Source organism: Heptranchias perlo, chromosome 12, assembly GCF_035084215.1.
Source record: "Heptranchias perlo isolate sHepPer1 chromosome 12, sHepPer1.hap1, whole genome shotgun sequence".
Lineage (NCBI taxonomy): Eukaryota > Metazoa > Chordata > Chondrichthyes > Hexanchiformes > Hexanchidae > Heptranchias > Heptranchias perlo.
Genome location: NC_090336.1, coordinates 55,605,011 through 55,630,065, shown reverse-complemented (window position 1 = coordinate 55,630,065; position 25,055 = coordinate 55,605,011). Strand labels below are relative to the sequence as shown.

General features: G+C 38.2%; 1 protein-coding gene across 9 annotated transcripts in view; it reads right to left on the bottom strand.

The window, feature by feature from the left end:
* Nucleotides 1-257: 257 nt before the first annotated feature.
* LOC137328046 (liprin-alpha-1-like) overlaps nt 258-25,055 on the bottom strand; it is a 128,121-nt gene continuing 103,323 nt past the window's right edge. For 6 of the 9 annotated variants that reach the window (XM_067994151.1, XM_067994142.1, XM_067994146.1 and 3 more), the window contains 11 exons: nt 22,988-23,078; nt 20,450-20,531; nt 19,373-19,573; nt 18,815-18,877; nt 17,108-17,283; nt 16,064-16,161; nt 14,519-14,694; nt 7,675-7,743; nt 7,237-7,402; nt 4,530-4,594; nt 258-1,602 (listed from right to left, as the gene is read on the bottom strand). In XM_067994151.1, coding sequence (XP_067850252.1) covers nt 4,536-4,594; nt 7,237-7,402; nt 7,675-7,743; nt 14,519-14,694; nt 16,064-16,161; nt 17,108-17,283; nt 18,815-18,877; nt 19,373-19,573; nt 20,450-20,531; nt 22,988-23,078 — 1,181 coding nt within the window. In that variant the 3' untranslated portion in view covers nt 258-1,602; nt 4,530-4,535. The remainder of the gene's footprint in view (nt 1,603-4,529; nt 4,595-7,236; nt 7,403-7,674; nt 7,744-14,518; nt 14,695-16,063; nt 16,162-17,107; nt 17,284-18,814; nt 18,878-19,372; nt 19,574-20,449; nt 20,532-22,987; nt 23,079-25,055) is intronic. The other 3 variants (XM_067994148.1, XM_067994149.1, XM_067994145.1) reach the window with 2 other exon arrangements.

Genomic DNA, 25,055 nt, shown 5'->3' with positions numbered 1-25,055 from the left:
GAGGGAGGTTTTGTGTTGTGAACTCAGCCACCAGGAACTTTCAAATTAAATTCACTTCAATCTCTTACAATCAGAGAGTTGTTTTCTATCCCACTGAGCAGGCTCTATTTAAACTTAGGTCTCAGTGATGATAGTACAGCATGCAAACCCACTGCTCCGATCAGTCCCATTTTCAAAAGTGGATGCTCAATTTGATGGAATAAGTCGAGGGCATGTACAAGATGTTGCATTGCAAAAAGCCATACACAATGAATAACTTCAGTTTTCTTTTTCGTTTATTGGCAGTGGAAAATAAAAGTTTAAGTATTTTATTGAAAGAAAGCAATAAATACTGTGATAAAAATAGTTCAAAGTACTGTATAGACTGTACATAATTTGTTACAAGAAGGCAGAGAAAAAACTCGACAGCAACAAAATATTGGACAAATAACAGTACATGATTCAGGCCTACATACATTAAAAATGTGACCATTCAGAATAGCTTTAGGACAGATTTACAATGTGTTGGCACACGATACATAACTCACCATGATACCAACAGAACTGCAGCTGACATACTGAACACTCTTATTGATGAAGCCAAGACAACATTTTCCCGATCTCCTATTATGGATCATCTTTTGAAAAAGTAAAACGCACAGTATCTATAGATTAGGAAAGGGTTGCAAAAACACTGAACCATATTTCATGAAAAATAAATAAGGCTTTCATTTTATTATTTTTTTTAAAAAGTACCCCATTTCTTATACTTTTCAAGTTTAATAGTCCTGCCCCCTCCCCCCCCAATTGACACCACAGTCATTGATATTGGTCCATTGAAAAGTTATACCAGCCTTTTCTTAAGAGTAAAGTAAGGGGAGGAAATAACATTCGAGTTATGGCAGGAGGTCTTCTATTTAAATTCAGCCCCACCTTTTCCTCAATAGTCCTATATATGGCTTAATCTCTTATTATGTCCACCTATTCATTATTAACCACTGAAAAATGGACAAGCATTTACAGTTTTAAAAATGAGAACAAATGGTTTAAAAAGGATTTAATTACAGACTTCAGACTAACTACAACATCAACACACTTAGTGCCGTCAGCATGCAGTTTCTTTTGGAAAAACAGCATGAAAATGCCATTATACCCATTTTTTGTCCTCAACTTTATAAAAAAACATCTGAATATCTGTAGTAATTACATAACGATTTACAAAACCCCCATGGTTTTCATTGGGATGAATACATACAGACATATGATACATTTCCTTGAAAAAATAACATGATTAAGAGTAAAGAAAATTGATGCAAGAAAGAATTGTACATAATTATAAATGTGTTCTAAGCAAGAGTAAAGCTAGATGCCAGATCTACAATAAATCAATATTGAAACAGGTTTACATAAATATAAGAAACATTTATTCTAAAATTTTATATCTAGGGTACTCATGAGTTGTGGTTCAACTAATTAAAATCTCTGTAGTAAAATATTAAGTCCAAGTTAGAAATATTGCTACATCACAGATCTCCCGGCTTTCCCAGCAATTCACGTGATGTACAGATCCTGCATGAAGGCTTTGAATGCTGCGCAATCATCTGTTGAAATAGTGTGAGTAAACTGAAAAAAAGAACGAACATGATTAAATACCTAAACTAGAGTGCTAAATACTATAACCAAGTTAACAGGTGCAAATACTGCAGGGTAACTTCATTGCCAAGACTGGATAGACAGAAGGACAAGAAAAGGCAAAAAAAAAAAAATTCTGGTTTGAACATACATTTTGCACTGCTAGCTTAGCAGAACATAACTAAACAATGGTTTAGTATCAGGACTATCATGAAAATGTAACCGTAGGAATTCTGTTCAGGAAAATAATTGATCCAAAACAAATTTAACTCCTCCCACGTCTCCAAAAGTAACAAAGTAGATTTTCTACCATGGATGCAATAAGTTGCTTTGTGTTGGTGTAAAACTACAAATGCACAATTGTAATTTACTTGCATTGTTCCGGATATAAAAAAACTCTCAGTAACCGCACTTGCACAACCAAGTCATTACGATCAAAGCATTCATTTTTATTTATCACATACCATCTTTCAGTTCAATTTTGTAATGTTTTATTCGTTATTGATGTTACCAATGAGAAACATAGAATAATGCTTCAGCATGTAACTTAAAACGAACTCAAGCAATTTACTCATTTGAAATAGTTCTCTGGTATGACTGCAATCAAGCATAGATATTTGATGGTTATTGTTTTTATCTTTCTGCCCTCAAAATAGTACAATCTACTCTTAATTCTGGCAGTTAAATCAAACTGTTAATCTGGTTTGTTTTGCACTTTTTCTTTACATTGTCATTTTATTTACACTGCTTAATTCAAATTACTAAATAATTCAAATTTTTCATGCAATAAACTACTTTGAATTAACAAGAGTGAACGGTAGTACATTTTGCAACTCTAGCAGTCCCATTCCAAACTATAAAAAGGAAATTAGGATAGCAGGGAGTACTTGCAATTATATAAAGTGCTCACATTCCACCCAACTCCTCGCCAAAATATAAGCCTTCTAATTATTTATCTAGTTTTTTTTTTAAAACCCCTGAATTCAGATCACAACCCAAAATCAACCAAGAGAAAATATGTGCTCAATGAGCCAAAACTAAAATAGAATAAATTTTTAATCAAAAAAATTTATTTAACTGGCAAAATAATTTTGGAAGGAACAAAAAAAAACTTGCCTTTATTTAGTGCCTTTCACACCCTCAGGCCATCTCAAAGCAGTTCACATCCAAAGAATTACTTTTTAAGTCTAGTCACTTATGTAGAAAAACAATGTTTGCACAGCAAGATCCCACAAACAGTAAAATAAATAAATCATCAGATAAATTGTTCTGGTGGTGTTGGTTGAGGCATGATTGTTGACCAAGGATTTCAGATTAACTCCCTGCATTTCAAAGAGCGTAATGGGATCTTTAATGCCCACTTCAACAAGCAGCAAGCACTTAGACTTATAACTATCTTCACAAAGCTAAAAAGGAGTTTGCATGCATCATTACCACTTCATGAAACTTCATTAAACTGTCTGACTGAAGGCAAGTTCCCTGCTGGTGCTGCCCATCAGTATGGAGAGAAAATAAAAGCGCTCCCTGCACTAAACAGGGAAAGGGACTGAGTATCACACGATAACTGCAGCATGTTTTATTCATATTTTCATTCTATTGGGTTTAAACCTATTGGAATTCATCTTCCAGTGGGGGAGGGGGGGGGCGGAGAAAGAGAAGGGGGAGGGGAAGGAGGTGTTGTTTAACCTGACATGCAGAAAGCCTACTGAATTATTTCTTTACTTTTAATTGTCAATTTTTGAATAAAAGGATTTTTACACTCACACTCTAAGGAGGCACAACTGAACCAGGAACTCTCCTTCAACCTCCATCTACTTGGATCAGGTTTCTCCTGGAGAGTTTATGCTTATGTGTATGACATCACAAGCGAACAGAACAGAATGACCTACAGCTCTGATGCAGAAGGAAAGCACAGAGTGTCCAGGCACCCCAAGTCCTAAGATTATAAAGCAGTGGTTTGATGAGCAGTCAGCCATAGCCTGCTGCACTCAATTAACACACAAAGCTGAAGAAAAATAGAAAGCAACAATATCTTAGGACACACAAATAGCCAGTTATGGTTTAAAAGAAAAAAAACCTGCAGATAAACTACTGTAGTCCCCTTTGGAGAAATCAGTTACCAAAAATGTATCAACTGTGCAGGCTCCCTTTTGCATGGGTAATTACAATCAAAATGGCAATGTTCCATGACAAGTGCAGACATACTCTTTCCCACACAATTGCACAGCAACTTATTTAACAGCAATACTGTCAGAGACTTAGGAGCAAGTCACCTGTTCATCCTGTTGGCCCGAGAATAGTGTGTGGTTTAAAGATCACGAGGACATTAAAACTCCTGAGGTCACAATGACTAAAATACAGCTCCTGCACTAACAATGAGCTCCCTATTACTCAATTCAGGGGTCTTTGACATTGCACAAACTTCCTCAAATGTATTTTTCCCTCTACAAGAAGCCTAAATACCAGTACTTACAGCACATACAGCAAGATGCATCTCTAAACACACCTTCACCTTCTCGACAGCTAAGGTTTCTAATGGGTGGAAGATTTACTTGATAATTTGGCCATGTCTAACATCCATCCGAAGCATCAACACTTGCAAATGCTGAATGGGACCAGACATAGAAAAATTTGGTAGTAAATAAACATTGAGGCTCCACAGCCAAGTCTCTTTTTTTTTTAAAAAAAAGGTCACTGCAGTCCCCAAATGTCCCCGTCCTTCAGCCATCTCGCTTATTGTCTTTCCTAAATATCTCCGACTCAGTGCAGGGAGCAGAAGAAATCTCTGCTTCAAAACAAAAGGAAAAAAATTGTGAAGATGCACAGTATTTCCTTGTGAATTTTGAAAACAAAAGGTACCCTCTGTCTGTGATCATGCAGAGGTCAAGGCAAGGAGATACTGCTTTGAAAATACTTACCCAAAATTAACACGAATAGGTTCGTACAGTAGCAGAATCCATTCTTTGCTCTCCAGAAACATTGCCTACGATTTGCAAAAGAGATAGCATGCAGAAAACATGCAGTTAGTTACAAATCAGGCACTTCTAAAATGCACAAAGCAAAGCTGCTTAATTAATTTTTCAGGGATCAAAATCCGAGGAAATTTAAAACTTCACACAATGCAAATCAGATTTCGAAGAGCAAACATTCATCCTAGGTTTTAAGGACAGCAAATTTTACAATGCTGTAGATTCTTAATGTGACATAGGCAGCAACTGAACAAGTACTAGAGGGTAAATTTTGCACGGCCCTGCACTGTTGGTGGAGCTTGCGTGCAGCTAGGATATAATCATCTGTAGAGTGGCCTGTAATTTCCTGACCAGTGCAGGGCCTCACAAAAATCTAACTTTATATTTAACAAAGGCCACTGAGCCTGTATCTTTTAAAAAATGAAGGCATCAAACCACACCTTTAGGGACCACACGTCAATTGAAATTTTTGATCTCATTTTAAAGTGAAGATACAGCACACCTAGCTAGCATTAGTCCTAGAAGCATATTGGGGAGGTTAGAAGAATTTTTTCTCCTTGCACAAAAGGTTATTAGAATATGAAATACATCACAGTAGTCAACTACAATGTTTTAAGAGGGTGTTAGATAAACACTCAGGAAAATATTAAAAAGAGTACGGGGAAAGAGTAGGTAAATGAGAATAGAATAGATAGTAATGGCACAGGTGCGATGGCCTCTTTTCATGTTTAAATTTCAATGAAAAAAACAAAGCGTACTAAATTGACAGCCTTTAAAGTGAGGTGTTAACTTCATCTCCTAGCAGATTAATAGTATGGTGACACTTCCACTTTCCTAGTTCGACTCTTGCTCATATTCCTTATTCCCATTTGTACAAGCACGAGGCAACTGGTGTAATTTTCGTTCAAGTACTGTCTGAAAGACTCTCAAGTAGCCTAATTTATCTCAGCAGCTGAATTAATGAATATGCAAGTAATACCTGAAAACAATCAAGATGTTTATGTGCCTTGAAGCAAATATGATCTTGCCAGATAGCACTTGGGCTGTTGATTATTGTGATGAATTTCTATACTAATCATATCAAGAATTTATTCTGGGGTAAACCCAACATAAAACGCAACATCTCGATTGTAAACTAGATTCTTTGTACCCCTGCCTTTTCTCTCCTCCTGGGACAGCACTACTTCATGCTGGGGTACACTTTGATGGGGATGATCACCCTCCAGTACCTTACCCAACTGATCATTTTTCATAAGCCAAGACAGTGAATACTGACTATAAGAAAAAAACCCAGAAAGATTTGTATTTATATAGCACCTTTCAGGACCTCAGGACGTCCCATTGCGCTTTACAGCCAATGATGTACTTTTGAAGTGTAGTTACTGTTGTAACGTAGGAAACGCGGCAGCCAATTTGCACACAGCAAGGTCCCACAAACAGCAAGGCGATAATGACCAGATCACCTATTTTTAGGTGTTGGTTGAGGGATAAATATTGGCCAGGACACCAGGGAGAGCCTGGTGCCACTTTTACGTCCACCTGAGGGGACAGAGTCGGCCTCAGTTTAATATCTCATCCGAAAGACGGCACTTCCAACAGAGCAGCATTCACCTCAGTATTGCACTGAAGGGTCAGCCTGGATTATATGCTCAAGTCTCTGGAGTGGGACTTGAACCCACAACCTTCTGACTCAGAGGCTGAAGTTCTACTCACTGAGCCACAGCTGTCACTATGTGACAGTAAATAGCATCGCAGTCAAGCCGAATCCTGTCCACATACACTTTCCAGAAGAGGGTCAACCAGGTGGCGATTAGCAGCAGGAGCTCAGACTAATTTTTCCCCTTACTTAGCCGAGGGCACCGATGGCACTTGTGATGCTCCAGTTTACATCAGCTAATTCAGTAGAGATCTGGATAGGCAAGATTCTTGTTGCATTCTAGTGGAAATGCTTGCCTTGGCTATGATTTTTATTTTAAAATCCTACATGATACCCAGGCCTAATTAAAATCTTTTAAAAATAAAAACAAATGTAAGTATCATGTTATTTGACACCTCATAACCGCAGAGCTCTCAGTGTCAGAGATGCAACATCTCATCAACTACATTTTTCAAGCTAGATGGTGCCCTGCATTATGGGCCTTGGCCAACAACTTAAATTTCTAAGTTAGAAAATAATGTTGAAATTGCACATCATAAAAGGTTGTTTCACAGTAGAGGAACATAAAATGGAAGAAAGGAAAATAAAATTCTTCTCAAATATATGCTGAGGAGCCTTTTTAGAACATCAGTGACGCTATAATGTCATCATTTTGTTTTATTTCACTACAGCGCAAAACTATTTTGCACATCATAGCTGTGGCACAATATATTGTAATGAGATAAGACAGAATTTTGATCTCTTTGACCTGGCATTTACTGACACTGTGTGCAGTAAACTGGTTTTCAATTTTATTTTACAACCCAAATCTCACTGAATCAAGCTAAACTGTATTTGCTAAAGCCAAGTTCCAAAAAGAAAAACTCTTACTCATAAAAAGGACCATTCAAAACTGGTAAACGTTTGGCGTAGGATCACATCCATCAGTAATTTGAAAGAATAGTAATATATACTGCACAAGTGTTTATTGATTTCCTGTTATATGATATTAATTCTCACCATCTGTCTGCATCTTCTTTGGCTGCATGGAGGGTGAAGATATTGTTGAGGTAACTCTAAAATTAGCAGGTAGCGTCTCTGCTGATCCAGGTGCCATACCCCTTACATCCTTTGGTCGGAACTTCTTTCTCCAGGAAGGTGCTCGTCTGAAACCCTTTTCATCCTCCTTATACGCAAGGAAATAAAAGGCTTACATTAGTTACTTCCAGTTATCTGTTCTTGTATATAGCTTCCCACACCATCGTACTCAATACATACAGTTTTACTAACTGAAAACAATATGCCGGATTTACTCTGAAGTAAAATAATTGTTTGAAGTTACTTTGAACGGAACTGCAACTAAATCCCTATTTGTACGGGGAAGTTGAAAGAATGGGGAAGGATCTGGAGAACACAAGAATCTGTGAAGAAAAGGTCTGAAGAAAGTTTGAATCTTACATCATCTAGTCTCCTGTCCGTTCCTAGAGCCAAGAGGTTGTTAAATTCTCTCTCCAGTGATTGGCGAGCCTGCAAACATAAATGTCACTATTACTTCTTAATATAAACTGAAAAGCCTTTAGTACAATCATCCAATTCAGATTGCAATACTACCCCAAACATAAAGAAAACAATTATCCAAAGTGCACTGAGCATCTCAAGACAGTGTGACAAGAGTAGATTACTCACTAGTGGCGCAACAATTTTCAAAGGGAGTGCAATTATCCTTTAATGTTGGTTGGAATTGAACATGCCATCTCACAAACATCCTTCTTCCTGTGCAACCCATGCGCTTTGCTTTCATCACAAGCTTGCTATTTAGCAGCAAAACCAGTGTATAGTCAACAGACACCACTAACATTTTTTAATCAAAAGCCAATAGAATTGTTTCTAAGTCGCATCCTTTCAAGGCTGAGAAGCCCAAGTTTTGCGTGACCTTCATCATAATGCAGCTTTCTGACACGAGGCTTCATCTTTACGCTGCCTCTCTTGCAATTAAGAAAGCCCTAGTCGCGAATTTAGGACAAGATGCCAAATATACTGCCAATAGCGACAGAACTCAAAATTGAAGATAATCACAAAAAGAATTAAAGGAGGTTAGAAAAAAAATTCCTTAAGCAGAGGGTGATTAGAATTCGGAATTCTCTGCCACAAATCGCCATTAAAGCAGAGACAGTAACATTTTTGAAAAGGGAATTAGAGATTGTTGCTTGGAAAAGAGGAATATTAAAGGGTATGGGGAGCGAGCAGGAGAGCAACAGACAATCTGGATCAACTGGAGAAAAACATCGACATAGACTTGAGCTGAATGGCCCATTTTGTGCTGCAGCATTCTAGGATTCCTTATTCTAAGAAAGGAATAGGTTAGACCATCAATAGGCCAAAACTACCAGAATCCAGGTCAGGAGCATCAATAGACTTAAAATGGGCCAGCATGGACAAAATGCATTGCTGACATGAAACTATGATCACCTGCCGAGCATGGAGTTTTAAAAATATTCTGTTTCTTTTCCATATGTAGTACAACAACAAAATAAAATGTTTGGAGCCTGATGAATATTTCTGAGCCTATGCCAGGCTCTACTTTAAACAGGCTTCCTGTATACCTCAATGGTTTCACTCACATAATGCATGTCATGGGCAATTAACTTCTTTTACTCACTAACCACATCCTTTGGACATTGCAAAGCACAGGTGCCAAAAAAAATAACTGCTGCTTTCAATGTGTACAAGTACACTCTTAGAGGAGAAGAGAATGACGACTAATGCTTTATAGTCACAACACCTGCAGAAAAAAACTCAAGATTTTCAATTTCTGCAACAGTCCATTTGAACAGCCCCACTTCTGGATAATTCAATCTGGCTCCTCAAACAGGCACACTGTGCTCATGCTCAGAATATCTTCCCCATCACTGTTTCCATGGAAGACACTGGGCTATCAGGAACACAACAAGCAAATCTCCAAATATATCTTTGTTCACATGAATGGCCCTTATCTTCTGGTTTGCAGATAAAATCGCTACCTCAATGGCATTTCCAGAGTAATGAATACTGGTACTAGGGCATAAAAGTGCTGGACATCTGACCCAACTGCACTCAGCTCCAATCTCTTGATGGTTTCCTCGGGGTGCAATTGGCACAAACCTCAAGCAGCCAGCTGATAACTGAATGGGCTGCGTATTCGGGTAAGAGTAACATCGAATGTCCTTGTTACAACCCGACTCAAAAAACTGACCACATTCAAAAGCCATTTGGAGGGCTGGAGAGATACTTTAATAACTTCATGACAGTAGGATCCACTTAAAGAATCCCACAGGAAACAGCTATATCAACAACCACAACTGCCTGAACACGACTGTACGGTCCAAAATTCTTGTCAATTTTTGCTCAAAAAACAGGGTAACGGCAGACCAATTACGAGGAGAGATTACACAAACTAGGGTTGTATTCCCTGGAATTTTGAAGATTATTGGGTGATTTGATCAAAGTTTTCAAGATATTAAGGGGAACTGATAGAGTAGATAGAGCAAAACTATTTCCACTGGTTGGGGAGTCTAGAACTAGGGGAACAAGGCCTAAAAATTAGAGCCAGGACTTTCAGGAGTGAAGTTAGGGAACATTTCTACACGCAAAGGGTGGTGGAACTCTTTTCCACAAATGTCAGTTGATGCTCGCTCAACTGTTAATTTTAAATCTGAGATTGATAGATTTTTTTTAAACCAAAAGTATTAAGGGATATGGGGCTATGGAGTTAGGTCACAGATCAGCAACGATCTCATTGAATGGCGGAACAGGGTCGAGGGGCTAATTGGCCTACTTCTGTTCCTATGTCGATTTCTGGTAAGAAAAAAAGATTGAGGAAATTTGGGCACGACTTGAGCCCTTTCTTAACACTACGCAAAAGATTGAGAAAATTAGGGCATTGGTTCTATGAAACCGTCTGCCAAGCAGCATACCCCACCCCCCTGCCCATCCAAAACAGCATACAACTCAAATTTCCTGCATTTTCCAGGTTCAGGACAGGTGTAAATTTGCACCCAAAATTTTAGGCACAAAGGCTTCCTTTGGATTTATGTTCTTTTCAAATAGATTGGCAAAAGCAATGGAATTCACTTGGTTGTTACCACAGAGAGCCTAGTTTCCTGGAAAATATTTAAAACATATTCCCTTAAATGTTTTAAGAAATTCATTCATAGGGGAGATGTTTAAAAACTATTTATAGTGGGTAAATTTGCATGATCACATTTAAGACACTAATACTTTCCGCTTAGGGTGCATTTGAATTGAATGCTATCAAGCATATGCACCACCCAGAGCAGCTGGGTGTTTGTTTTTGATAGTCTATGATCATTTGAAGCCGAGTTAAAAAAATAAACACTGCACAAAAGAACAAGGGGACAATTTGAAAGATGAGGTGATAGGAGTTTTATTAGAGAAAAATCCAATGAAGCTGATGATATCAGCAGGAATTCTAAAACAAGTAGTGTAACTCAGTTCCTTTTGGTTGCTTTAGACAAGCTTCCTGGGAGCGTTTTTGAACTATTGTCCGTACTGAAGTGGTCTCACAGGCACAGAGGCTGCTCTATGACCCGTCCATTGTGGATTTAAATCTAAGTTTGTAAAGATGGGGATGATAGTTCCCTGTGACAAAAGGGCACCGATTGCAATTTGAAAATGGTTGGCTTGAAGATACAGAACAGGCTGAAAAGACCGATTGCCAAAACAGTGAGATCTTTTGGGATAGTGTGTAGGTTGCCTGCTTTGAATAATATTCACTTTTAAAACACCATTTACAGCGAGGCTTTTTAATCTAATTTGATTTATTTGCTGTAAATGACTTTGAGCTGTTCCACTTGTATAGTATCGATGAAGAGATTTGAAAAGTCCAGACAATGCTAGAGGGCAATTCTTAGTTATATTTAAATCCCATTGTTTTCTTACGCTCTGGCGTGATCTAATTGGATGCACAGGAAATTTCGGCATAAATTGACTGACAAAATTGAAAAAGGAATGGTTTAAAATCGATTACGCTGCTACAGGAAATTCTAGGCCTCTATCGCTTGCCAGTTCTTCTGATTTCCTGCTGAGGTGATGCTTTTGTTAGTCACTTGTTAGATGGTTTCTCACACAAGACACTTTTTGAGACATAAGTGGGCTAGTAGCACAGGTAATAGCTCAAAAAAAAGTTGTATGTCCACTATCTTTTTTAAAAAGAAATAGATGAGGTTGGGAACCTTTTGTTACTGCAACTTTTTACAAATCTGTTCCTGTAACACCACCTTCCTGCCAGCAGATGGTAGTCTTTCCTTGTCCAGCAATTCCCAAGTTAATTTAACACAGTGCAGCACCATCAGTTGGCAGAGTAGTACCTGGTATTGCAACAAATTGTTCTAATGACTTAGAAAACAAAAAGTTTCCATTTCATCTTGTAAAAATTCACCTTTGTAGATAAAAACACACGAGCACAGATAATTCCAAGCCAGCTAAAAAGAAAATAAATCTACGAGGCTAGAAATCTGGAAATCCACAGCATCTGAATATGAAACGACAGATTAATGCTTTGGGTGTAGACTCTTCATCAGAACCATGTTCTAATGAAGGGTTTGCACTGAAACCTTTACACAGCCACAAAGATACAGGCACCTTTGAGGTGCATCATTAGATACTCCATTTTAGTACCGCTTTCTGAAAATTCTACCTGTATTAAATATACGTGACAATAAACTTCCACAACAGACTCTTAGGAATGTAAAGATTTGAGACAGTCTATATTTAGCTCTTCAAACTACAGCAACCTACTTATGTAGTGCAGTTATTGTTTTACAATAACAATTGAGGAAGGCTAGAGGTATGCCATCCTGCCACAATGGTGGTGAATGCAGTACCAACAACAATAATTAAAGGTGCATTTAAATGCACCTTTAATGTAGGAAAATGTCCCAAGGCACTTCACAGAAGTGTAATCAGACAAAAATTAACACCAAACCAAAGAACAAGATATTAGGAACAGCGATTAAAAGCTTGGTCAAAGAAGTAGGCTTTAAGGAGCGTCTTAAAGGAGGGAGACAGAGGTGGAGAGGCAGAGAGATTTCCAGAGCTGAGGGCCTAGAAGGCTGAAGGCACAGCCACCAATGGTGGGGCGAAGGAAGTGGTGATGCGAAAGAGTGAACAGTACATCCTGGTTTTATGACTGGGATACCTAAAAGGACAGGTTTTCCAGTGCAGGTGAAGAGAGTACATAAAACAAAAACAGAAATGCTGAATCGTACAGGTCTGTCAGCATCTGTGGAGAGAAAAGTCAAGTTAACGTTTCAGGCAGAACCTTCTTCCAATGTGAAATTAGAAAACTAAACAAGTGTTTTAGTGGAATTAATGAAGGGTGGTGGGGCAGGGGAAAAGAGTGAAAAACAAGATGGTCTAATCATCACAGGGAAGATATTAATGGGCTGAATGACCTGCAATTTGCTTAAACGAAAAGCAGGGAATTGTTAAAATGACATAAAATGTCAGTGAGGCAATCGAAATTTATTACAAAACTAAACAATAGACAGGCTAATATGGTGAGAGACCCCCCCCAAGGAAGAGTGAGAAAATGGAGAGAAAATTAGAAGAAAAAAAAGGAGAAAGCCTGCACATGCAGGTCACTAACCCAAAAGCTGAAATGCTGGACACAGTTAGTACAGGGAACCCAAAACAGCTACACCAAGCTAACATTTACCAAATCCAACTGAATCTCTCCATCACCCATCTCCCATACTTTGGTTGGAGGATAACTGGTAAAAGCAGCCCAAAATTTGTGTTCAGTCCCCTGGTGTTGTCAAAATAAAAGCACAAGTCTGACCAACAGGTCCCCAAACTGTGGGGGCCACAAATCAGCAGTGGGCTACTGTAGAACAAAGTTCCAGGAAAGATTAAAAAAAACTGAACTGAAGCGCTCATTCTTACTGAGGTGAGCACAAAGGGTCCCAGCACACAGGTATCTTTTCCCTCTCTTCCTCCCCTACCCCCAAACCACTTCTGGGTACACAGCGTACAGTGACACTCTCACCTTTTTCAGATAAGCTAACCATTACCAATGCCAATTTTCCAACATGTTGAACAGGAATAGAGCAATCGCAGGTCCATTCAGCATATTAGGCAACAATGGAGGACATGATGCACCAATATGTTTCTTGCAAAAAATATAACAGAAGAAACATTGCTAAATCTAAGGAAATTCTGAAAGGGCTTTAAGGTGACTGTAATCTGAGGCATCCAACTTTAATTAACCTCCTCTAATCCGAACCCCCCCCCCCCACACCCTGCCTTTTGAACTTTATGATTCTCTGACTCTGGCCTCTTGAGAATCATCCCCCTCCCTTTGCCTCACCATTGACGGCCATCACTTCAGCCACCTGGGCCCCAAGGTTTAGAATTTTCTCCTTAAAATCCTCCACCTCCTCCTTTTAAGACCCGCCTCTGACAAACAATTGGTTATCCTTCCTAATATCTTAGTGTTCATTTTTTGATTCTGCTCCATGAAGCATTTTGGTATATTTTTCTACATTCAAGGTGTTATATAAATGCAAATTGCTGCTGTTGTTGATTAAAATGTAGAAATACATGTACTCAAGATCCATTGATTCCAACCAATTCCCTATTTCCAAGACCTAGATGGATCCCTTTGTCCATGCAGATTTCAGGTTGAGAGTGGGCCAGAATCCTCCATTCTAGTTATTTTGCAATACCAAAGTAGAGTAGAAACAGTTTCCTGTAAATCTGAAGGGAATGCGCTCAGTTTTGAGAGCACATCATCTCTGAATTTCTAATTCCTCAGGAGAGGAATGCCACATCCCTGGTAACAGTAAGTAGCAAAAGTAGAAGTAACTTCTCTCAGTACTGAGAGATGCTGTTCACATTATTTTCTCCGACTATTGGGCTCCAACTTTTGCCCTCATATCTTCTGTTGTTGGCCGTATATGCTGGTGTTTGGTCCACTTTGTTAGACATTATTAAGAGAAGAAAATGTGAGTTTTTTTTCAGCAGTATTACTCGTATGTTCATCTTCTATGCATTTAAGTTAACTTTATTGTAAAAATATTAGCTAAAAACAATGCAATTTTATCAAGACCTAATAGATCACGCCAGTAAAACCGATTTGACAAGACTTACAGAAAGTTTAACTTTCAAATACAAGTGATACACAGGGATTTAAATTAAATACTTCACATGTTTGATGGCAGGTCTTAAAGACACCAGTGTACACAAGCTGGGTTTCCTTTACTGGTATTTCCTATATATTAGAATGATAGCTCCCTTTGTTTACCTGTGTATTCTGCGTTGGTATCTGTAACAAAAGAGCTAGTGCATTGTAATCAAAAAGTTCGTCTAGGGCAATTAGTCCACCATGAACTCCAATTTCTAAAAGGTTATTTGCATATTCCTTAAGTCCAATTGACTGCACCCAGCGTATTACTCGCTCATTAGTCCACACCATAACATCTGTAAAAAGTAAAGGGAATAAAATCAGAAGGAAACAGTGATCCATTGTACTTTACAATATTTAACAGATTGCAAATGTATAAACTCAGATCTAAACAATCTAATTGAACAAATCATGCAAGTGGATTTTTTTTTACGCCATGGTGGTCATTAAGAATTGAAAGATACTTATAATACATACTGGATAATACATTACTATTGCGATAAAAACAATTGATATTTGAGCATGGCACTGATCTTTCATTTATACAGTGCCTTTAACATAGAAAAATGTTCCAACGTGCTTCACAGAGGCGTAATCAAACAAAAATGGATACTGAGCCAAAGGAGGAGATATTAGATGGGGTGACCAGTTGGTCAAACAGGTGGATTTTAAGGAGGATCTTAAAAGAAGATGGAAGTAGAGTGGCAAAAATCTTTTACGGAGGGAATTCCACAGCATAAGGCCTAGACGGCTAAAAGCACAGCCACCAATGGTGGGGCGAAGAGGGGGTGGATGCGCAAGAGACCATAGACGGAGGTACAGAATATTCTTGAGGGGGGGGCAGGGAGTAGTTGTAAGATTGAAGGAGGTTACAGAAATAGGGAGGGATTTAAACAAAGAATTTTAATTTGGAAACACTGGGGGACCGGGAGCCAATGTAGGTCAGCAGGGACATGAGTGATCGGTGAGTGGGAGTTGGTGTGAGATAGGATATGAGCAACAGAGTTTCAGATGAGCTGAAGTTCATGGAGGGCAGAGGATGGGAGGCTGGCCAGGTGAGCAGTGGAAGAGTCAAGTATGGAGGCGGCAAAGGCATGGATGAGGGTTTCAGCATCAAATGGGCTGAGGCAGGGAGGATATGGGATCGGAAGTTCAGGTCGGGTAAGAATGGGGCGCTGAGGTTGCCAACAGTCTGGTTCAACCCGAAACAGTGGCTGGAAAGAGGGATGGAATCGGTGCCATGGGTACGGAGTTTATGGCAGGGGTCAAAGATGATGGCTTCGGTCTTCCAAATGTTCAACAAAGAAATTGTGAACAAGTAGTTGGGCAACACGGAGGCAGTGGAGGGATCAATACAGATGGTGAAGACATACAGCTGGGTGTTGTCTAGTTTCGTTTTATTTATACATTAATTTTGAACCCTTTTCTTTCAGGTTTTCCTCTATCTGGGGTCCTATTATCTATTTTGGAGGGAGCCAAACCAAAAACATTGGGCTGTTATTGGTTAAAAACCTGCTCCAGGGCCTGAAAGCATAAAGATTGAGAGAACTGTATCACAGAGGAGGCCTCGCACTCAACAAGCTCGGTCACTGTTGGCCCAGGAAGCGAGATTGCATGCAAGGTAACTCAAAAGCAGCACATTGAGAGTTAAATTACAACCATTACCTCTAATTTCATGTTGTCCTTCTTCACGCCTCCTTTCCAGTTCCTTGCGATCATAATTTAGTCTTTTTAAAGCCATTATTCCACAATGCAGGCTTTTTCTGTTTTAAAAACAAAACATACATTTGGGCAAAGCTACCAGGAGCATATCTGCAAGCTTATATATTTACCTACAATTTTTCATCATTCTCTATTAACTATGGATACAAGTTAATTTTCCTGATAATTTATTTTCTAAATTTTCTTCCTTCCAGTTTAATTTTTTACATCCTTAATGCAAGTTTATCTTTTTCCTTTAATTTTTAACCTTATTTCGATAAAAAAAAACACTCCTGACTTCAGCATTCATTTCAACATTTTCATGTCTCCTTTGGTTTACTATTTTGTTTCAGTCTAAGCAGTTGAATATGGCCCAATAGATATCTTACAATTTTACTTTTCATGCAGTTTAATTAACCTTCAGGATATGACAAGTAAATAAACTATTGCCGGAATAGGTCAGCAGTGCTAAAATAGCAATGACGCAAATTGCCTTTCTTTAAGATAAATATTGGCTTAATTCCAGCACATAAACAAGGGAAGAGGCACTTCTTCAGTCCTGGCCCAATTAAGATCTGCTTTTCTAGTTAAAACTGTTTTTACAACAAAAACCAGCTCTACTGATACTTTTCTCTGAGCTTTTTTCAATCATCTGTAAGCGTGGGGTTTTGTGGATGCATTAAAACTAATGCACAAAGAAAAACATCAGGTGTTGAATAACTAATTAAAATTTATTTTAAAAGGTTGAATTACCTACGCTTTGTTCAAAATTAAAAACTTACACCATAAAACAACCCCCCCCTCACCCATAAAAAAACATATTTTACAAGTTTAAGTTGTGCATGTTTGTGCACTGCTAAACAGCCTAAATTAATGGTTGTGTTCTAGGGATAAAAATTTTAAGAGCAAATTAACTACATGCATGTTTCAAAACTAGTAACATTCTTGAAACTACCAATTCGTCCAAAAGAATACAATGAATTCATCCAGCACCAACAGGAAGTTTACCTGTGAAAGCTATCGACCATTTTAAGCTGCCCTCGGAGATCTTTTTTTGTCAAATGGTCCAGCATTCGAGCATCAACAAGACATTCCATAAAGTAGCTGCGATACTGAGGCAGACCCAAGCTAGGAAGCCACTCATTGCCGATCCACTCGTGATTCATGTCCCCATATGCTAAAGTCTTAACTCGCCGAAAAAAGACACACACAATTTTATCATGGAGTCCACCTTAAGTACCAAAGACATATTTTTACTTTTTAATGATGTAATTATTAAGCCTAGGGATTGGTGCTAGCAAATGAAACAGTTTTGACTCCATAATGACAGCACGAAATGAACTATGGAACAAACCCAAGGCACTAACACACTGTTTATATTGACCTAACCATATCTCAGCCTTAAAATAGCACCCTTTTACTGCAGTGTAAAACTGCATTCTCAGCAAATGTTAAGTTAGTGTAAATGATTGCCTTTTGAGAAATACTTCAATATTGGAAATAAGTAAATAAGAGGAAAAAAGTTACCAACTAGCAAGTAAAAAGAGAATCATATATTTTTAAAAAGCCCACCTGGGCCCAGCTGCCCTCTTCATCATCCTGATGTTAAAGCAGTTAGAAAAGCATGGGAGAAACATGGATCATAAAGTTAATAATAGGATATTAGTTTAGTAAGCTCACACAGACAGTATTACTAATGGATGCAATACAGACCAGCAATCTCTGAAATTCCAAGCACAGATTATTTAAGCATAAGTTTAAAAGTAACATCTATGCTAAATAAATAGTCATGCAACAGGAGATTAAAAGATATAGAAAATAATCTGATAAAAATATGTACTTGATGGATCTACATTTTGCAACAACCTTTCTATACAAGCATACCATTAATTTAGACCTGTGATTCATACATGCAAAGGACATGCGCCCGTTGAATTATTTTCAATGTGCACATAAAGATATTTCTCTTGCATGCCCGTAATCATATGAGGTGGCACAATGGATAATATTGGAATACTCACTTTATTCCACAGGTCAGAAAAACCCTCATATCAATTTTATTTGTGTGGAAGATCATATGACAATGTTCTATACTGCATATTTGCTATACAACCACAGGTGTGTATTTAGATACAAAACTGGTTTTGCATTTAAAAAGTTGCTTCTGCAAATCAAAATTGTCAAACACAAAGTTTAGCTACTTTACAGTATCACGGAGGTTATACTGAAAATAGTCAGTCATGTCATTGTGATACTTCCAGCAAAGAATGTAATGTAATGCTATGCACAGTGTAACAGTATAAGTTGTGGATTATTTAATGGTTCATATGATCACAATGGATGTAGGCCATTTGGGCCATCAAGCTTCCTCTGCAATTCCTATTGTATGCTTGATAGAAAGGATGTTCAATTACATTTGTATTAAAATTTGAGAGTTGTACCATTTACATAGCAAAGCCCCTTAGGTGAGGATCAAAGATAGAATCCAAACCAACAGACATTGTGCACATGGGTTACTGAAAAACACTTTTTTTTTTGCATCCATCCACTTTATATTTTAATTAAAATGATAGAATCCCCAAGTAATTACAACTGAATATACATAAAAACATTTACAAGACTGGGAAGCACAAGATACAGGGGGAAGGGATCATTGACAGAAGCCACTAAAAGAATCCAAAAGGACAAAAGCTGCAGTGAATATGTGGAACTAACCGTTTGCGGTGTAGCAGCAAGAGTTTCCATTTCTTCATGTGTTAACCAGACATTTCCAGTGGACTAATCACATGACCCATGAGACCCAAACAAATCCAATGACAGGAAAGCAGTAATAAAGAGGAGAGGTGGCAGATCATTAAGCAACAGGTATATTTAAGGAGGCTAGCTTAAGCTCACGCTACAGTTCCTTAAAATGATGGCAGAGCAATTGCAAAAACTATTATTTCTATGGCTACTAAAATCTAGCTTTATGGCTGAGAAGTGACATTCCCGATCAGTTCCAGTGTGGGAAGGGGGTTATCTTAATAACTCTGTAGAAGACTGTACTTAAAATAAGTATGCAATAAAGCATTGCATTTTACCCCCTCCAACTTAAAACATTTTCTAGCATTAATTTATTGGTTTCCACAATATGTAGTGAACTCTTTACAGACTCAAAACAGCAAAATAAATAATTTCCAAAAAAAAAGCACAAAGCTGAAATTGTTAATGAAAAAAAATATTTTAAAAAGTTTCATTTTGGTGTGTGCATAGAGGAATGAAATTTGTCCCTACCGTTCGAGACGTTGGAGGTGCTGAAGGACTGGTTAGCGATACCATCTCCTGGATAGCTAGACGTAATTTTAACCTGTGGAGAGGATTACTGATACCAATCTCTCGCTGTATTTCGGTGTCTGATAAGGCCGACATAATAGCACCACTTTTTACGTTGGCTCTACATGCTGCCACATACCAGGCTGGCATTCCGACCCAAAGCTGGAACCAAAAACACTAAATCAGCAAAATGTTCCAGATAGAGGCTCGTGCACAAAGAAATCCGTTCCAAATTGACCAACCACAACTTATACTAAAAATATTATGTCTCCATGCATTTGTGGTCTACAAAACCTTATTTTCTGTTAGTTTTGTGTCAACTTTTCCCTCATTATAAATTTCTACGTCTATATTTAGAATGGAAATTGACTAAGTTTGAGTAGAATTTTTTTTACGCAGCGGGTTATTATGATCTGGAATGCACTGCCTGAAAGGGTGGTGGAAGCAAATTCAATAATAACTTTCAAAAGGGAACTGGATATATACTTGGAAGAGGAAAAATTTGCAGGGTTATGGGGAAAGGGCAGGGGAGTGGGACTAATTGGAGAGCTCTTTCAAAGAAATGGCGCAGGCAAGATAGGCCGAATGGCCTCCTTCTGTGCTGTATCATTTTATGATTCTATGAAGTTTGCAACGCTGTAATTACATCTTGTGGCCAGTAGCACTGTAGCACCTCAGTTTTGCATTTGCCAACTCCTCGGCCTGTCCTGCAGACCCACTATGCTCCACCCAACTCTACTTCTCTGCGTCACCAATTGCCCTTAGTTTTGCTATTTAACTATAAGTAGCAATATGAAATCAAAGTGTTATAAAAATTAAGGTCAGAATGTAGGACTTTAAAATGGGGTCTGAATTATGTCTGCACAACCTGGTCCAATTAATCCCATCCCCTCAGTCTGCTTCACCTAAAGACCATGCTTGGTTGGGCTCCCTATGTGCTACAGGACATTGACTATTATGAAAAACACAAGATAATTTTTTTTTTTGAAGAAACAACCCAAGCTACATCAGCCTTCCCTTTAAAATCTGTAATCTTACCTCCAGCCAGACGACTACAGTAGGCCCATCCCATAGTGCAAACGGTAGACCTTGTCTTCGTGCTTCTTCTAACAACTCAGTCCTAAAGTACAAATCTCTTATTAACGAACCAGACTCATTTCAAATCAGTTCAATAATTACATATAAATAAAATTAAAAGGATTACCATTATTAATTTTCACCATATACACTTAGGTCAAAATAAACAGTCTTGCAGTTTTTATGGCATTTAGACTACATTGTAAGAGTTTTAAAATAATACTTAGTACATGCAGATAAAGAGGGTTAGACTAATAAAAACTTGCAACATTAAATATTCATGAGAAAGCATGAGCAAACATTTTGTTATTTTTTTTAAAAAGCAAAAGAACAGTTAGAGAAGTCAGGAAACTCATTCCTTTACGCCAAGAAAAGTGTTGGTTACACAGTGAAGCTCCACACAGAAAAACACCATTTTTATTCATACTAACGTACACCAAATGGTATTTCCATTTCCAAAGAATTCCAGTTATTGTGGTTTTGATAAAGTACTAATATAGCTTCGCATCCCTACAACTTTAACTTACATTCATATGGTGCTTCCCATGCAAAAACATCTCAAGTGCTTTATGAGGGGCGGGGGGCAGGAAAGAAAAGAGTTGGATATTGAGCAGGAAGTAAGGAAATTTGGATGTGGAATTGAAAGAGTAGAAGATGCATGTTTTTAAGGAGGCATTTGAAGGCAGAGAGTGAGGTTTCAAGGTAGAAAGATTTAAGAAGACATTCCAGAGAGCAGACACACAGTGGCTGGAAGATTTGTCTACGATGGTAGAGTTGAGGGGGCAAGGAGCAAACAATAATCCACTCAGAAGAACAGCATGCATTGGCCAGGATGTACTGTTGTAGATTTCAGAAGTCGGATAGGACAAAGCTCTGGAGCAATTCGAAGTCAAGAATCTTGTGGGGTCAGGGAGGGGAATATTGATACTTTGCCAGTGGAGCTTGGTAAATTCAAGGTGATGGGAGTGCAGAATTGCAAGGATGCAGAATTGTAGTTTGGCTAGATATTTTTGGGGAGCGAGAAATGTAAAGAGATCCATGAGAACAGCATGAGAAATTGACCCTCAGCATGAAGACAATGTGGGAGAGGATTTCAGGAGTGTACAGGTGAGGTAGGCAATATTCCATGTAACTTGGTGATAGAATGGATGTGGAGTTGAAGGCTCAGCTGGGGGTCAAAATAGAACACCAAGTTTGTGCACCACTTGGATCACCCCAAGTGGTGAACATTAAAAGTCCAATGGCATTAATCAAAAAGGAGGGAGGTTGTCCTATGTCCTGGTCAACAATCCTCCCTCAATCAATGCCACCAAAAAAAAACAGATCAATTGGTCATTCATCTCATGGCGGTATGTGCGATCTTGCTACATGCAAAACGGCTGCGTGTTTACCTACATAACGGCCACTGGATTCAAAAATAATTTATTGCATGTGGAGCACTCGGAGAGGTTTCTCAGACATAACACACTATATATATATATATATATATGCAAGTTTTTCTTTCAGAGGTGATGATAGAGGGTGCAGAGAAGGGAAGTCAGAAGAAGCAATCAGTAGTGGAGCAATTTATAGTTATCCTACAACTCCAGGATGATTCTAGAGAAACAGCACTTCATTGCTGAGGTGGTCAAGCCAGATCTGGCAGTGAACGTTCAACCTTCAATATTGCCTCTTCCAGCATAAACTACAGGTCTTGATCCACAGAGCACAGTCAACAATGCTGCTTCTTGACTGACTGGCAGTGGTACAATTCTGCAGTGAGGTAGGATAGATACAGGTACTTCTACCACCTAGCCTGATGAAACTCAATGATGCCAACTAGGTCAGAGATTCAAACCTGTGAGCCTCTGGTTTGAAAGCTGGTATGCTAGATCTGGAGCTCTTGGACTGTTGGGTGAAGCTACAACGTTTTAAAGCTATGCCCACTTTTTAAACAGTTTGCTATACTTTGCCCAAAATACATTTTTAAAGCAAAATAATGTCCCTCTTGTTTACAAACTGGAACCCAATGGAAATGATAGCATTCCAAGTTATATTCCTGCATTCTACACATTCCAGAGTAAAACAAAGTTCCCTTTGCCATCAGACATTGACATAGAGCCACAGAGCAAACCCAATGCATTCATGAAAGTTAATGATAAATAAACTTACCCTGATTTACTACTAAGGTCATGGAGTGAATAACAACATAAGAAGGGGGGGAAAATGAAGAAAAAAAATGCGTAAAACATTAATTTTAAATGAAATCTAAAATGATAGGGGAAAAGGATGTGGGGGGAGGAAAGGGTTTTGGGAGGAGCCAAGTTTCCTTCTCAGTTCATACATTGTTCAAAAGACATTGGTTGTGTGTATTTTAAACATTGCCATTTGCCCAATATGAACCATTTAAAATACCACTGCAGTTCTCAGTGTTTTTTAAAAACGTAATTGGTGTAATGGAGTCAAAATAGCCATGCACTTTTGTTAATACTTCACAAAAGTTTGGAAAAAAAAACTTACTTCTTTTTCAACTTTCTATCTTTTTCTGCTTGGCCAAGTTTACTGAGTCCCAAGGCATCCTGAGGACAGGTTTCCATATCTGGTATGCCAGCTATAAAGTTTAAAGTTATATCATTATACTGTTCATGGGAGTAAATTATTGAACCCAGTTTCAGCCAAATATTGTGAATTGGATTTTGAATGACATTTTATTTCCCCAAATATAAAATATCAAAAATATAGTAATACCTGCAAAGAATCTTATCAGGAAGCTGTGAATAGTTCACAGGGAGCAGAATGAGGGAAACACAGAAGTATGCATATGGGCAGTTAGTGTTTGGGAATCTGAAGGAATTCAGAAGGCTGTTCTGAGATCCAAAAAGACAGGTGTTTTTTTTATAAACGCAATTTTTTTTAAAACAACGAATGGAGACACAGTTTACATGATTTGCAAATAATTACAATTGCTTGTTTTTAGAAGCTAACCCCTCAGATAAGGCTCCAGGTGAATTTCTAGTGTACAGTATACAAAATTAAGACGCCTTATGTATGAATACCAATTAAAAATAAATCACCTTTTAACATTAAAAAGTGATTCTTTTATGGTATTAACTAAAATGTGATCAACATTTTAGAGGTCCTACCTATTACCTCTCCATCTATTTTACAGGAAAGCAAAATGTAATACATCCCTAACAGTTAACATTGAAAACACCATACCCCATACAAATATCAAATTACTCCACATCAGGCAAAGTAATTACAAGTTATTTTCCCAAAAGTATTAATATATGCAAGTAATATTAATGAAGACAAGAAAATTCCAATTTTGACATGCAAAGACTTTCATGACTATTTTTTGCTATTAAATGCGATTTAAGTACTGTAGCTTATCAGGAAAATAAACACCCCCAACATTATATTCACTCATTGCACAAGCTTGGAATCCAATGAAAGCCATGCCAATTACATTGTGGCCTTTCTATTAGTTTTTGAGCAGACTACAAGTACGTAAACCCTGCTTCATTACATTAGTTTTCTACTATCAAAAGTTGAATACAGGCTGCCCTTTTTTTGGGGTTCATAAAACAAAACATTGAGAATAATGTCAGAGAACAGAATTTGAACTCTATCTTTCTTCCAAAAGGAAACACGAAAGCAATCTTAATTTAGTGCTTAAATCCAAGTAGAGCTTTCTTCCCCATATCTGCTTAGTCACCAAGAATGCTTTCTCCCACCGCTGCAACATTACCACTTCCACCTCTCCCACACTGTTGCTGAGACTCTAGTCCTTGCTTTTCTTACAAAGGTCAACTTCCCCCAACGCTCTCCTGGCCAGCCTTCCTACTCCCACAAACTGTAAGTTATTCAGAATGCTGCTGCCAGAATTCTTACCAGCTCTTGGAACTTGCTCTTCCATATGCCAGTCCTTGCTGAGCTCCACTAGAATCCTGTACCCCAACAAAACAGTTTCAGGATCCTTACCTTCACTTTCAAATGCCTCCATGTCCTCGCCCCAGCCTACCTGAGTGATCTTCTTCAGTGCTATGTCCCTGCTCACACTTTGCTCTTTTGACACCGGTCTACTCTTCAATCATTGGCAGCTGCTCTTTCAATGACCATGCCCCTACCCTCTAGAACTTCATCTGCTTTACCTCCTGCATCTCTGCTTTCAAAAGCCTACGAAAGATTTTTCTCTTCAACCTCTCTTTCAGCCCCACCCCTTAACTCCATTATTTCTTTCCTTCCTGCTCAGTGTCCACTTCATTTTCCAATATGTAAAGCACTTTGGGATGCCTTTCGGTCACATAGGGTGCATTATAAATAGATTGCTACTTCCTGAACTGATGTAAATCAACATTTACGTACACGTAACAGAATTTGGGTAGTTATTGAGTGTTTTAATGCATTGTTATGAAATGACTCACAATAGCCTACTTAAAAATCAATGTCTCAGATCATATTTTGAAATTCTAACAGAGCACTTCAGATTTCAGGAGGAATCCACACGACTTGATGGGGTAGATTTTCAACTTGCTGCCTGGGCATGAAGCTGGCATTGCAGATGATTTTAATGGAAATGAAAGTC